Source organism: Oncorhynchus masou, chromosome 15 (genome assembly GCF_036934945.1).
Source record: "Oncorhynchus masou masou isolate Uvic2021 chromosome 15, UVic_Omas_1.1, whole genome shotgun sequence".
NCBI classification, from domain to species: domain Eukaryota; kingdom Metazoa; phylum Chordata; class Actinopteri; order Salmoniformes; family Salmonidae; genus Oncorhynchus; species Oncorhynchus masou.
Genome location: NC_088226.1, coordinates 4574877 through 4588153, shown reverse-complemented (window position 1 = coordinate 4588153; position 13277 = coordinate 4574877). Strand labels below are relative to the sequence as shown.

The window sequence follows — 13277 nt, the reverse complement described above, 5'->3', positions numbered from 1 at the left end:
CTGTAATGTTTATGTGATGACGCTTTATTTATTATTATGGTCAATGTAATGTGGTTTCTCCTAAACCCCTCTCTCTTACTGCAGTGCTCCATTGAACAGCTATTCTCATGAGCTGTACAGTAGAAAGGTTTTCCATAATAACTCCCCTGATTGTTGTAATTAGGATTATTACAGTAATCATCATCATCATTTGCTGGGCAGATGCCCTTTGCCACTTAGTCCTCTCTCACAGTAGGCTCTTAACCTCACACTGTGGCTGAAAGCAGCCAAGGTGATGAGGTCCCAGATCAACGATATGAGAGAACATGGTTGGCCGCCCGTGGTCTGGTGACGCTTCGTCAAGCCTCATCATGAAATGACCCTAATAGTATATCCATTATGTATCATTACCTGCATACAGCCACTTCTCATGATCGTCCATTAATTTACCACTCGATGAGGGGAAGTTCTGGCTGACTAAGCAGCTGAGTGGCCGATGACTTGAGTTGACTGAAGGTTCATTATTGGTTTAACTGAAAGTCGAACATCATCATAGACGCCTACAGGCTTTTACAACACCAGACCTCACCAACTGTAGTTACACTCGTTCTACCCTCTTCTTCCTCCACCCAAACAAACCATTCCCAAGAGAGAATACCTTGGCCGCCTACAAGCCTGCACGGTATCCAATTGACTGCTCTCATTTAAGTGGTGGCGAGGCACTGTTGGGGGGATCAATACTTTCAGCCTGTGTGGGGCTATGTGTGGGGCCATGTGTGGGGCCATGTGTGGGGCTATGTGTGGGGCTATGTGTGGGGCTATGTGTGGGGCCAGGTGTGGGGCATGTGTGGGGCTATGGGGTGTGGGGCTATGTGGGGTGGGGCTATGTGTGGGGCTATGTGTGGGGCTATGTGTGTGTGGGGGCTGGGGCTATGTGTGGGGCTGTGTGTGTGTGGGGCTATGTGTGGGGCTATGTGTGGGGCTATGTGTGGGGTGGGGCTATGTGTGGGGCTATGTGTGGGGCTATGTGTGGGGCTGTGTGGGGCTATGTGTGGGGCTGTGTGGGGCTATGTGTGGGGCTGTGTGGGGCTATGTGTGGGGCTATGTGTGGGGCTATGTGTGGGGCTATGTGTGGGGCTGTGTGGGGCTATGTGTGGGGCTATGTGTGGGGCTGTGTGGGGCTATGTGTGAGCTTTGGGGATTTAGTGCTGGGAGCAGTGCCGGGCCCCGTTAGGTGCATTCATCATCTGACACACATGGTGGGCTGGTCAGCGCTGAATGTCATGCTGTTAACACTCCTCACACACAGGCCCCCCTTAGCACCAACACTTACTCTCTGCATTTACATGTTGCCCACATTCATAGTCTATATTGCACCCATGAGCCCTGGAGCTGCAGTGGTGACCCATACATTACACACATCCAATCAATGTTGTCCAATCTTTGCTATGTTTCTGAATAGGTTATTCAAGTGTAATTGATGTGGAGGAAATGGATACTATAACACTTGTCAGTTGAGTTTTTACTGTAAGTGACAGGGCAGTGTGGTACCCCTGTCTCCATTCCTCATAGTATATCTTCCCTGTACTGTGCTATCAATCCTATTCTCCATGGTGTTGTGGATTCTGATCTGATCAGGTACGTAGGTGCTGAGACAGAAGGTCAACCCCAGTTCTCTGAATTACTTCACCTCACAAGTCAGCTTAACCAACAGGTCCAACTGTAATACAGTGGAATGAAATACAGCGAGAAGTCTGTCATACTCTTAAGTTGTCATGTTGCTCAAATTCTTCCCAGAAGGATAGAAAGGTCACTCCATAAAAAACCTGGCCTCAAAGCAGTAGTCTGGCGAAATGTGCAGTGAATGACAAGTGCCATGGCAGAAACAACATGGCCGTTTTCCTGTTGGCAGTGGCATTTCCTTTGAACTGTTTACCCTGAGGTAAAGGCATTCTGATATCAGAGAACTCCCTTGAGTTGTATGACTTAGAATATACAGATGTTTGACCTATATTGTCAGAGCAAAATAATCTTGCAGCAACAGGAGTTGAACGTTTATTCTATAATGTTGCTTGATTGGTGGTTAGGTTATTAGCTGGCCAAAGGTAGACTACATGAAAATGCAATACGGTTAGTGTGGGTTTTCAGTGAATATATGTCAATCATAAAGCGGCGCAGGAGAATTCTCAGCCACAAAAGATTGATCAAATTGATCCTACATCTATCTGTAAGTTCGTTTTTACCAGGACTATTCTTGTCATTTTAAAAACTATTAGCGGAAAAACAAGTTCTGTTGGTTAATGTACTCTGCCATGGACCAATTTGCGCAGATTCATTTTCCTTTCTGTCTGTTAATGTGTTTGACCACTGCTGTTTCCTTCTTACCTCACATGTTCCAATAGCCATGACCTTTTCCCATCTAAATGCAAATGGGAGGGTCCTACACAAAGTGAAAACCATAGCTGTTTCCCATTTATCTGTACACAATTGTAACCACAAGGCTTTTGTTTTCATGTTGCGAGGAAATGTTTTCTTCTGACTCTATGAATTTAAAGAGGCTTTGAAATTGTACTGGCTGTTCTGGAAACAGTGGGTATTAATATGTGTGTCATCAGAGTAATGGCAGTCATAATGTATCTGTTGTTACTGTGAGTGCCATTAGGTCAATGACCTCTGTCGATAGTACAATACAGTAGATTCAAACTCTCAGGGGAAGAGGAGGGGATAAAAGAGTTGATAATGCTCCCCTATTGATTTGAATCATTAATGTGTAGTTAACCTTACCTACCAATAGAATTATACAAACTGCAGCAGTGGAAGAGCACTGGAAGCTTTATTTAATGACAAAGGACAAAGGGATATACTATAGCATGTCTTGTCATCAGTCCCCTTAGTGGATAAAGATGTTGTTTCTTTATCTTGTTTCATGTGTATTCCAAATGTGTGGTGTGTAAGACCTTGTGGGTGAGGTTACAATTTGGGCAACTTCTTGCAAAAATCGCAGAGTAGCATTTAGTCTAGTTAATATAGGTGACAAGATAACAATGATTTGTAACTTAACCTGGGGGTCCATAGTATTATATCTATGGGGTATATGCTAATTTGATGTTGAAATGTTTAGGTTTATACATTTATTAGACTGTCAAACAAGTTGTACAATTCCATATATACAGTAGATGTGGGTTATAGTTCTCTGTCATTCTTTACAAACAGTTAGTTATATGTTTATACCTCAGCCATGAAAAAACACAATACCAATATTACCAATTCACTCTCTAATTCGTGAATATTGTTTAAATGAATATGTGAAAAAATTCCCACAGACTCCATATTTACTAAACGGATTATTGTTTTGTACAATACACATGGGATGTGCTTTAATAATTCATCTGTAAACAAAAACATTTGCACAGGAACAGTCATATGCTGCTTGCTTTGAAGCTTTTTAAGCTTGTCCTCCATTGTTTGTGCAACAAAGACACAAAGGAATTTTCATTCATACCACATTGACACATAAAAATACAAGCTTAATAAATGGCAAGGAATATTTGCAACAAAAGTAAACAGTGCTTTTACAGCAGATAGATTATGGGACGCAACAACTTAGCAGCACTTTAGTCTCAGAACCTACGGCAAAAACTGAGCTCCAGCCTCATTGTGTGTGGGAAAAGCTTCTTGTGGACAATAACATTGACTGACTGGAAAGTAAAACCGGAGCTCTGCGATGGGGTGGATGTATTTGAGCCAGATAGATGGTTGCTTAGAGACATGTCTGTAAGATTCCGGTGGTGCAACGTCAGTACAACACAGTGTTGCACCTCCACCATGTCAGAGTAAGGGCCATCAAATATCATTTTTTGTTGCTCAATTTCTTTGTTGCTCTGACATTGCTACAACAATAAAAAATGGCTGTAAAACTATCATTGGAGCTTGACAAGCACTATGAAACTCCATATTGAACTATCACGTTTTTTTTGGTACTCTGGCCTTAACTTGAACCTCAAAATAAATGACATTTTAGTTGCCATCCTCTCAATATCTTAGCTGATACAGGGGCATGAAACTAGTGTAATAATTGCTCTTAATATTTCAAGTGCATCAATTTCTACTGTGTCTACATTGCATGTGAACATACAGTATAGCTAGTCATATAATGATATAAGCATATCATTTACCAAGAAAAATGCTAGCCTCTGTTAGCCTCTGTTGTAATGTTAGCCTCTGTTAGCCTCTGTTGTAATGTTAGCCTCTGTTTCAATGTTAGCCTCTGTTTCAATGTTAGCCTCTGTTGTAATGACAAATGGCAAAATTAAGTCTTAAATATGGACACACTGCACAAGTTGTAACAATATTATGCAAGCTCCTAACATTTAAGGTAGTACACCAGTGACAATGTTTGAAATTGTCAATGACAAGCAAATGTATATAACAACATCTCTACAGTAGATGTCTATATACCCATTTCCATGACCCAGAATTTTCTGATAATATTTGGACTTTCTTGTTAACTGAAGAGATAGTTGAAAAGTAAAAACAACGACAAATCATGTACTTGATGTGTCTGTTACTCTATAAGTATAAGAGGACACAGTGGGAGTCCACAAGGAAGTCTGGATGAATTTGAAAATGTGGAAGACATTTTTCTTTCTCATGTGAAATATTTTTTTAAATTCTAGTTTCTTATGTTTTTTGCTTAAAATAATCATTTCCTTTGCTTCTTTTCAAAGAACATTTTGTGAATTTAAGAATTTCATCCTGGTAAAATTTGTGTCCTATAGATTCTGAGGTATATCACATAAACGGATTCTGTCCTTCTATAGTGCTGGTAAATCATTCATGATAAAAAATGCCATACAAAGCTGGTTACACATCGACATGTTAGACGCAAGACATAAAAACACAAGCGTGATTGTACAATTAAGAACATGAGTATGGGCTTCCACACAATAAGGCATTGCTTTAATGAAAACATCTGGACATAAAAATCACAGTTTTAATCCTTGCTTAGCTAATGATTATATTGATGTCCTCTTTGTCGATTGTGTCAGGTATGTCAACACATAACAACAACTATTATTCTTCAACTCTGATGAATGGAGTCAAATATACAACAATACTGTATATCAGAATGAAAGCAGCTTTTCCGAACTGAAAACAAAATGGATGTCATCCACTTGGATTATATAGCGAGGGAATGAGTGCAGAAAATGAAGCTATTGAAAGAAGCATTAGTTTACATGGTCACCTGTGGAGTAGTGTGCCTACAGTCTAAAGCTGCCAATTAACAGTGGCATGAGGTTGATTCAACCCTAGCCATACACAATCATCCTACAAGCACAGTTACAAAAATATACACACATACGCACACACATTATTGTACATGTTTGTTAGTATCAAGTATTTGTTGAGGGTTTGGACTAATCTGAAATTGTGATCTTTAATTGTGAAAAGACTGTAGACTCTTGGGTAGAAACTCAACAATTCCACTTGTCCAGCTCTTCTCATTTAGTGTATAATTCTGCTAATATAGCCTATTTACAATCATTTATGCAACGGAAATTGCCACTATATCCACTAATAAGCTGATATGTGCTGGCCGTTACCAAAAAACAAGAATAAACCAACAGAGAAAACCCCCCATTAATTGTGCTTTTTAACCCACAAATCCACTTCATCATTGAAATGGGAAAAATTTCGAGAGGCACCTCTTGAAGTTCTAACACCAGATAAGTTCAATAAGAATCTCTAAAGCTATAACAAGGACTGAAAATACAAATAGTAAATATATGTATATATTTATAAAGTTGATCCAGTTCCTTTCCAATTCCCCTTTTTAAAAAATATTGTCTTCTTCCGGATAACCTCACATAAAGCATTCCTTATGTGTCAACGTGCAAAGCCCTTATGTTGCCTTATAGATAAAGTACTGATGTCTTTGTGGTTGATTCTAGTTGTGATGATCCAAATCTGAATGAAACAGAGAGCTTGAGCTGAAAGCAAGAAGGGTTAGTTGTTGGCTACTTTGAAAAGAAGACCTATGGTGAGGTTGCACACCTCTGGAAGTATCTGCTGTTTTCATCTGTTGACAGTCTGTTGACACAGGAATCCTTGGCCAGCCACCCTCTCGTTAAACAGTTACCTCGTTCTTACTGGCTGTGCGGTACTGGTTGTTGTGCTGGTGGCCTGGGATGTACTGTAGATGGTCCACGGTGTGTGTCCGTCGCGAGGCAAACTGCTGCCTCTTGTTGGTGGTTGGGTGGTTGACGGTGAGCGTGTTGTATGAGTCGTTGATGGTAGTGGGATGGGAGTGCATCTTTTGCATCTTAGCGTAGCGCTCACTGCGGTCTATGACAGGTGTGGTGGGCACAAAGTTGATGTCTACATGGGACATGGCCCGCGACATGGCCTTCTCCCGGAAGTTGGAGCGCCGCAGCGACAGCATCTTGTCCGGCGAGAGCAGGGGGTCCTGGGACTGGAGGCGGTCTGCAGAGAGCAGCTGCTCCTCTGAGAGAATGCGGCTGCCGTAGGAAGAGACGCCCATGTTGTAGGCTGAGAGGCCGTAGCCATGGCGTGGGGTCCTCTCTGGGGACAGCACATGGTCCTGGGACATGGCCCTCTGGACACGGTGAGGCCGCTGACGGTGCTGCTGGTGGGGCTCTGTGTTCAGCTTCACCATGTGGGGCGGCTGCAGAATCTGCCGACCTGCCAAGTCTTGGTGTCGCTTCCGCATGTAGTACTCATCTATGTCCTTATCACCTGAGTGGGAAAGGAGGGAGGGGGAGGAAAGAGGGAGAAGGACAGGAGAAACATTACACTCTATATAAAGAATGATTCTATACCTCCTCCTGAGTGGATCAGCTCAGCAGTTCTACTACAATTCCCCTTTGATTATGATTGTATTTTCTGTCCTGCTTTCATGGGAGAAGGCAGGGGCTCTCTCGCATCACAATAATTCCACTCCTGTTCTGGTGTGGAAAGGACGACACGCCTGCCGCGAGGCAAAACAATCAAACTGTCAGTGATGCGAGTGTTGCACTGCAGGGTAGCCAGTGGTTTGACTCTGCCAAAAGCAGAGGTGCTCTACAGCGAGTGCCAACACTCTCCTGATGTTAAAGTCATTACATCTGCATGAGGAAAGCGGCGGGCTCCTCTCAAATGACTTTTAAACAGGCTTTTAGACAGGCTGGGCCTGGAAACATCAGATTGATGGCACCCTGAAAATACTGTGACTAACTGTCATCTCTGGGGGTTAGATACCTCAGCGGAAGCTAATTTCCCAAGGCCTCAGGAACACACAGAGGTGGTCTAAAAATGTCTGGACAAGACTGTGCTTAACTAAGATTTGAATGATAAGGATTTTGTTTTGGTATGGATATTTAAACCCTCCTCCTTAGATAGATGCCACGCCTGGATAGAGAAGATAACCTTTTTTTCTCTACATGAGGGATTTATTTTCCCCAGCCATGCATCACTAATGAAGAAGACCTGGGTTAGGCTTCTGGCAATTGCGTTTTGTCTTTTTCTCCAGGGGTCCTTTTAGGTGTGACATTATGGTAAGAAATGTTCTTCAACACTGACCCAGAGGCTATAGCTTGCCCACAATAGACAGGACATGTCCCTTAGCTTCATTTAAGTTCCTCTTCGTTGCCAAGAGTTATAAGGATTAGGGTTCAGTTTATCCTAAACCTATAGATCACAGATTTAGAATTGACATCATTACATTGAAAATACTATGCCATGTTGAAATAGGGGTTGATTTCATGTTGTACTCAGAGACATTTCCACCAACTCTCCTCGGATGCTTTAGTTTTGACATTTCAAGTTTGGAATCAATTTAAATTTGACATTTTAACTGCAGTTAAAAATGTTAGGCCTTTCGTAAATAATTCACATAGGGCATTAGGCCACATTATTAGTATGAAAGATGCAACTTTGCAACCTCTTGTGTTTTGTGTCCATGCTCATGATGTTACAAAGAACAAATGTATGTCCTTCCTTTTTACTTTTATGTTCAAGAGATAGATGCTGGATTCATTTCCTTGCTGCTTCGAATAAGACGTTGCACTTTAACATGCATTCGACTTTGAGAGGGCACGGGGTCTCGAAGGTGAGGTGAAACCACAAACCTGCTAGCTGTGGCTAACTGACTAGGTATCCCCTTTCCCTTTCCTTACCCTTAATTAAACTAAAGTCTCCACTCTCCCAGATTCAATTCAATGTGGTGAGTATATTCATCTGTGGTAGCTATTGATCCCAATACGCCATCATCTGGCCCAGATGGAGCAGTAATCACATAATGCACATACACTTGTAGAAAACTGGTCAAACATCAATTATAAAGGGATCTTTAGAGGGGATTAAGATAAGACGTGGTAAGAGAAAGGGGCCCACAATAATATCATTTAGCTTTTTGCTTGGCATGGGGATTAAAGGGGCTGTTGTTCTGACGAGTGTTCTGATGCCTTTTAAGTTGATTACAGAAAGAAGGAGAAGACCGAGCCAAATAAGATTGCTGCTGGCTCCTCCCTTCCGCTCCACCCACTTGCTCCTTGGAGGGTCTGAGCAGGTTATTTTAGAGTAGTGTCCTCCATCTCCATCCCCGGCTCCCTCCAGTCCTGTCTGACGGACAGGGGAGAACGAAGGAGGAGGAGAAGGAAGAGGAGGAATCACACAGAGACTACAGGCATGTGCATTTAGAATCACAAATGAACCATATTAATTAGATTTTCATCATCATCTCTCAAAATGGTTTCATTAAAAAAGCATTATATACGTTTTTGGCATTTTTACAAAGCCTCTCTCCTTGCACAAAGCCACAGCATCTATCAGAGATATGAGGGACCTCTCCTCTCAGAAGAGCTGTCACTGTACTGTAGGTAGGTAGAGAACTGAAATATTCACTTCTCTGACAAATACTTTAGGGTTTATGGGTCCCAGCTCAAACTGTTTTTCATTTAATTGGATTCCTCTCTGGGATTTCAGTGTGTTTACAACGCCCTATGATATTAAAAGAAGACCCCTTGGTTTGATAAGGGAGAGACACAATCTACGATCTAAAGGCATGTAACATACTATGAAGGGAGTTTAAATTGGTGCATAACATTGTCATGACTGTCCTGACCAGGTCAGGTTACAGGAGACCACAACCCTACAGATTATCTCTCAAACCCAACAGAGGAGGAGAGATCTAGGGGTCTGAAGATGTGGGGGGTTTTTATGACCCCTCACACCCCTGGTAAATCTCAGGCCACAGACAAATTCCTTTGTCCTGTTATTATGGAGAACCAGCCACAGAACATTAAACATTAAATAAAGGGACTTTGGAACAATGGTTTCCGTCAGCCACAATGGTGATCATGACGATAGATGGAATATGAAAATATATGTCATTTTTGTTTTGTTATGAAAGGTTAATAGATTACGTTATTACGAAAACATTGTAATGTGAAGAGTTTTCCTAGTATATGTTTGATGTTTATACATTGTACGTTTGGAAAATATCCAAATCAAAGTGAATGTTTTGGGGAAGATGAAATGTTAAGTTAGTTGTCTAAAATTGGATTTGAATAAAATCTAGACCTTGCCTCATTAACTTAGTACGCCCAGAGAATTGCCCTAAACGCGGTTACGCCCCTTCTGACTAAAGGGTATAAAACCTGTGAGTATAGAATTTACAGGAAGACTACGTGACCCAAGCTGCAGCAAGGTCTGAAAAGTCAACGAACCCAGAACGCAACGCAAGTTTGAAGACAAAGAAATCCTTTTCTACCCAAGCTACGGATGAGTAGCTGTGTCTAAGCGGGTGAATTCAAGTCGAACCACCTTGCCTCCATCTCCCATCGAATCGTGGTATCTAAAGGGTTTCATTCCTGTGCTGTGAGCTCTGAGCTACAGAGCTGTCTGTCCTCAGAAGAGCCCTTCCAGAGCAAAGGGTGAGGGAACAGACTCCTAAGCCAAAAGGACACTGACATCGGGAGGACGATCAGGGAGGTGCGCCGGAGTAGTGCCATCGAACGTGTGTTTTGTCTATGTGTATCTTTTATCATCATTTTAGCTTTTTAGTAAGTAAATATTCAACTAAGATTGGTGTGGTACGAACTAATTGGTGAGACCCGAGTCCGTGCAGATTCACAGGCTAATCGACATTCAGAACGAGATTGGTAGAGGCAACTGGTTAATTAGCGGCTGTTGTAAAATCGATATTCTGATATTCTTTATAATTTGGGAAATAGAAACTCAATAAAAACTAGTTTTCCCATGGTGCCCCAGGTTAATGAGTTAATAATTGCTTGATTCAGTTAATCACGCAATTAGAAACATTAATCATTCGATGAACAACAGTCGTCACATTAACTAATACAACATGTATGAGTTTTTTCAGTTTTTCATCAAGGTTATGAAATCCTTGGATTATTTTATGGTCTTATATCTACCCACTGGGCACAGACATCAATTCAACGTCTATTCCACGTTGGTTCAACGTAATTACATTGAATTGAGGAGGAATCAATGTTGATTCAGCCAGTGTGTGCCTAGTGAGTAATGTTTCTATTGAGCAGCACTAGATCAAGAAGCATCTACTCTACTCAGCATTACTGAGTATAGACAATTCAGATGTTATCAATGTTGTCCACATCAAAGGTTTCGTCACATTGATTCTCTGTGTCCACACTGAGCATAACATACAAGCCTGCACTAGAATACCACACCCTACTTATTTTAATACAGCACTATTGAACATTCGAGCAGGAAGGAACTAATGCTTTTGCATGACACATGACACATGCAACGCAACCAACCACAGGGTACTAGAGGAGGAGCATACTGTAGAGCATGCAGCTGTCATAGGGGATATGGAGAATGGTGAAAGTCAAGCCATCATGCAGAGGAAGTATAATGATAATAATCGGGCTGACCCAGATCTCATCTCAGAGACATTAGTCCCATCTTGTTGGCGTCTATACTCATGTGGGTATGGAGAAATGGCTGCTAATATGTCATTACCAGACGTTAGCTACATGACACGGGCCACAGATGGAGCCAAATTACACCACAATTAGATGTCAGTCAATGGGTCGGTAGATGGGGACAATGGGGCTGAATCCAGTGACTTTAACATGTGCTTGTGCATTTCAAGAAACCCATCTCACACACAGAGATGTCTTCCTCTGGATTCAGCTCATAACCCCAATGACTTTGTGCTCATGACTTATGTTTGCATCCCTGTAATAGGCATCCATACAGGGTTACTATTGCATCACAGTACTAGAATGCAATGTGGACTTCAACACAATGTGTTAAGATCAACCTTTTCTCCCCCCTGTGGGTCCAGGCAGGAGATCAAACAAACATGATGGTGTATGTAATGAAAGACCACCTACTTAATTTGTGGAGAGAGGAGTATTTACTTAAGTCAGCTTTGCTCATTGCCGCCAGTTCGTAGTTGGGAGGCAGGTGGGTGAGGTTCTGGAAGGAGCGTGAGAAGGACATGTCCAGGTCGTATGGCTCTGTCTGCGAGGTTAGGATGTTGTTCATGCGCTGGGGCTTCTCTGCAGGGGAGACAGGAGAGATTGACGCAGTGCAATCAGGCTACAATCAGACAGCCGACAGTCTGGAGGATGCCACAGAGAGGGGCGAGTACACAGGGGGTCTTCACTGGAGGAGACAGGGGGATACAGAGTGTGGGTGTGAGGAGGGTGTGTGGGTGCGGTGGGGGTATGTGGGTGAGGATAGATGAAGTGGGGACTGTTATGTTCGACTCTTCTAACCGGGATTTAACATGATTTGTTGTGGGGGGTTTTAAATGTTATTTCAGAGTGCAATTCTGGTGTGCTAGGATTAGTTGCGACTGCAAGTGCACTCGCCACGCTAGCTGTCACTAGTATGCGTGGCACCAGTGCGGGTGGCTATGCTGCCTGCCTGCCTGCTGTGGCCATGGTTATGTGGGACAAGTGGTCGTGGCGCAGGCAGCTGGAGCATTAGCAGCGTTAGGGTGGGGTGGGGCATTGCCAGTCCTCTGAGGTGCTGGTCAGCGGTGGCAGGTTTAAAAATAGGGCTGGGTGACTACTGTGATAGAGAGGACAGGGACACACAACACCAAGGACCATGTGGAACAGAAGTGAGGCATTCTGTGAGAGACAGAGACAGAGTGAAAGAGAGTGTGAGTGTGAGCAAGAAAAGATGGAAGGGAGTAGAATGTGTATTTTGTGTAACAAAGGTCCGGTTCTGAAGCGTTACCACAGATCTTAATGATTTTCTACCATTGCAAACACTATGTGGCAGCTAACCCAACAAAGAGAGATACTGAGAGAGCGAGAGAGAAAGAGAAAGAGAGCAGAGCAGAGTGAGAAGGTAAGTGAGAGTTTGGTGTCAACTTTGGTTCATTCAGTCTGAACAAAAAGGAAGAGTGAACCTCCGCCTTGACCCCAGCGATATACAAGACGTCACTGTCACCAACTGTCACAACAAGAGGTCGGCTTATACAGTACGTAAAAGAGAAAGGGAATACACATGTACAGCAGGTGTATATGCGTATTACTTACCATGTCTCATTTGTCTGTGGGCTACATAACAAATCCAAGTAAGAGAAAATGGATCAGTACAATAAAACATTATTCATAGTATGTATTAATAACCAAACCAATGTGTCTGACATTTTCTGTTTCAAATTAGTTGTTGAAAGTCTATGTTATTTATAAGAATCGTACTAGTCAAATAAAGAAATCAGATTCCTATGTATTGTGGCCATTCTCAATAGTAGTTATTCATAATCAGCTCTGGTTTGATCCACCTTGAAAGCTGTCCTTTGGTGTCTGTGTTGGAGAGATCTATCTACTTATGGGTACTTTCAAAGTCCCTTTGCCTTTGAAAATGTTGGCCTCAAAACATGCAATTGGAAAACTATCCTGCCATGAGGTTGGAGTCCACAGCTCCACTGATGTTGAAACAGAAAGTGTAGCATGGTGTAGCATTTCAGTGCATTGTGCAACGATGCACAAATAGCTTTTCTTTCTGAACTCATGGTGTTTCTCTGCAGTGTTAGAGCTGTGACCACTCAATAATTTCATGCTAAAAAGCATCTCTCTTTTCATAGAAAATCTCATTTAGGAAAATAGATAAGGCACAATATAAGTAATTGAAGTTTTTCAATAACTTGAGTAAGCCGTACAGATGCCATTATAATTCATTTTCCACAAGACCCCGTTTCATTTGCTATCCAAGCTATTCATTTCCCGTGAAGAAAAATGGTTTTGTCCTCGCTTGAATTCTATAAAAGCATGTTTTGACTTATTTCGAAT

At 42.2% G+C, this 13277-nt stretch overlaps 1 protein-coding gene across 2 annotated transcripts in view; it reads right to left on the bottom strand.

Annotated features, from left to right (window-relative positions):
* Positions 1-2809: 2809 nt before the first annotated feature.
* The window catches only part of LOC135555384 (protein shisa-6-like), a 77434-nt gene continuing 66966 nt past the window's right edge, over positions 2810-13277 (bottom strand). The window contains exons 7-9 of one of the 2 annotated variants that reach the window (XM_064987757.1): positions 12522-12542; positions 11361-11528; positions 2810-6735 (exon numbers count right to left, since the gene is read on the bottom strand). In XM_064987757.1, coding sequence (XP_064843829.1) covers positions 6107-6735; positions 11361-11528; positions 12522-12542 — 818 coding nt within the window. In that variant the 3' untranslated portion in view covers positions 2810-6106. The remainder of the gene's footprint in view (positions 6736-11360; positions 11529-12521; positions 12543-13277) is intronic. The other variant, XM_064987758.1, reaches the window with a different exon arrangement.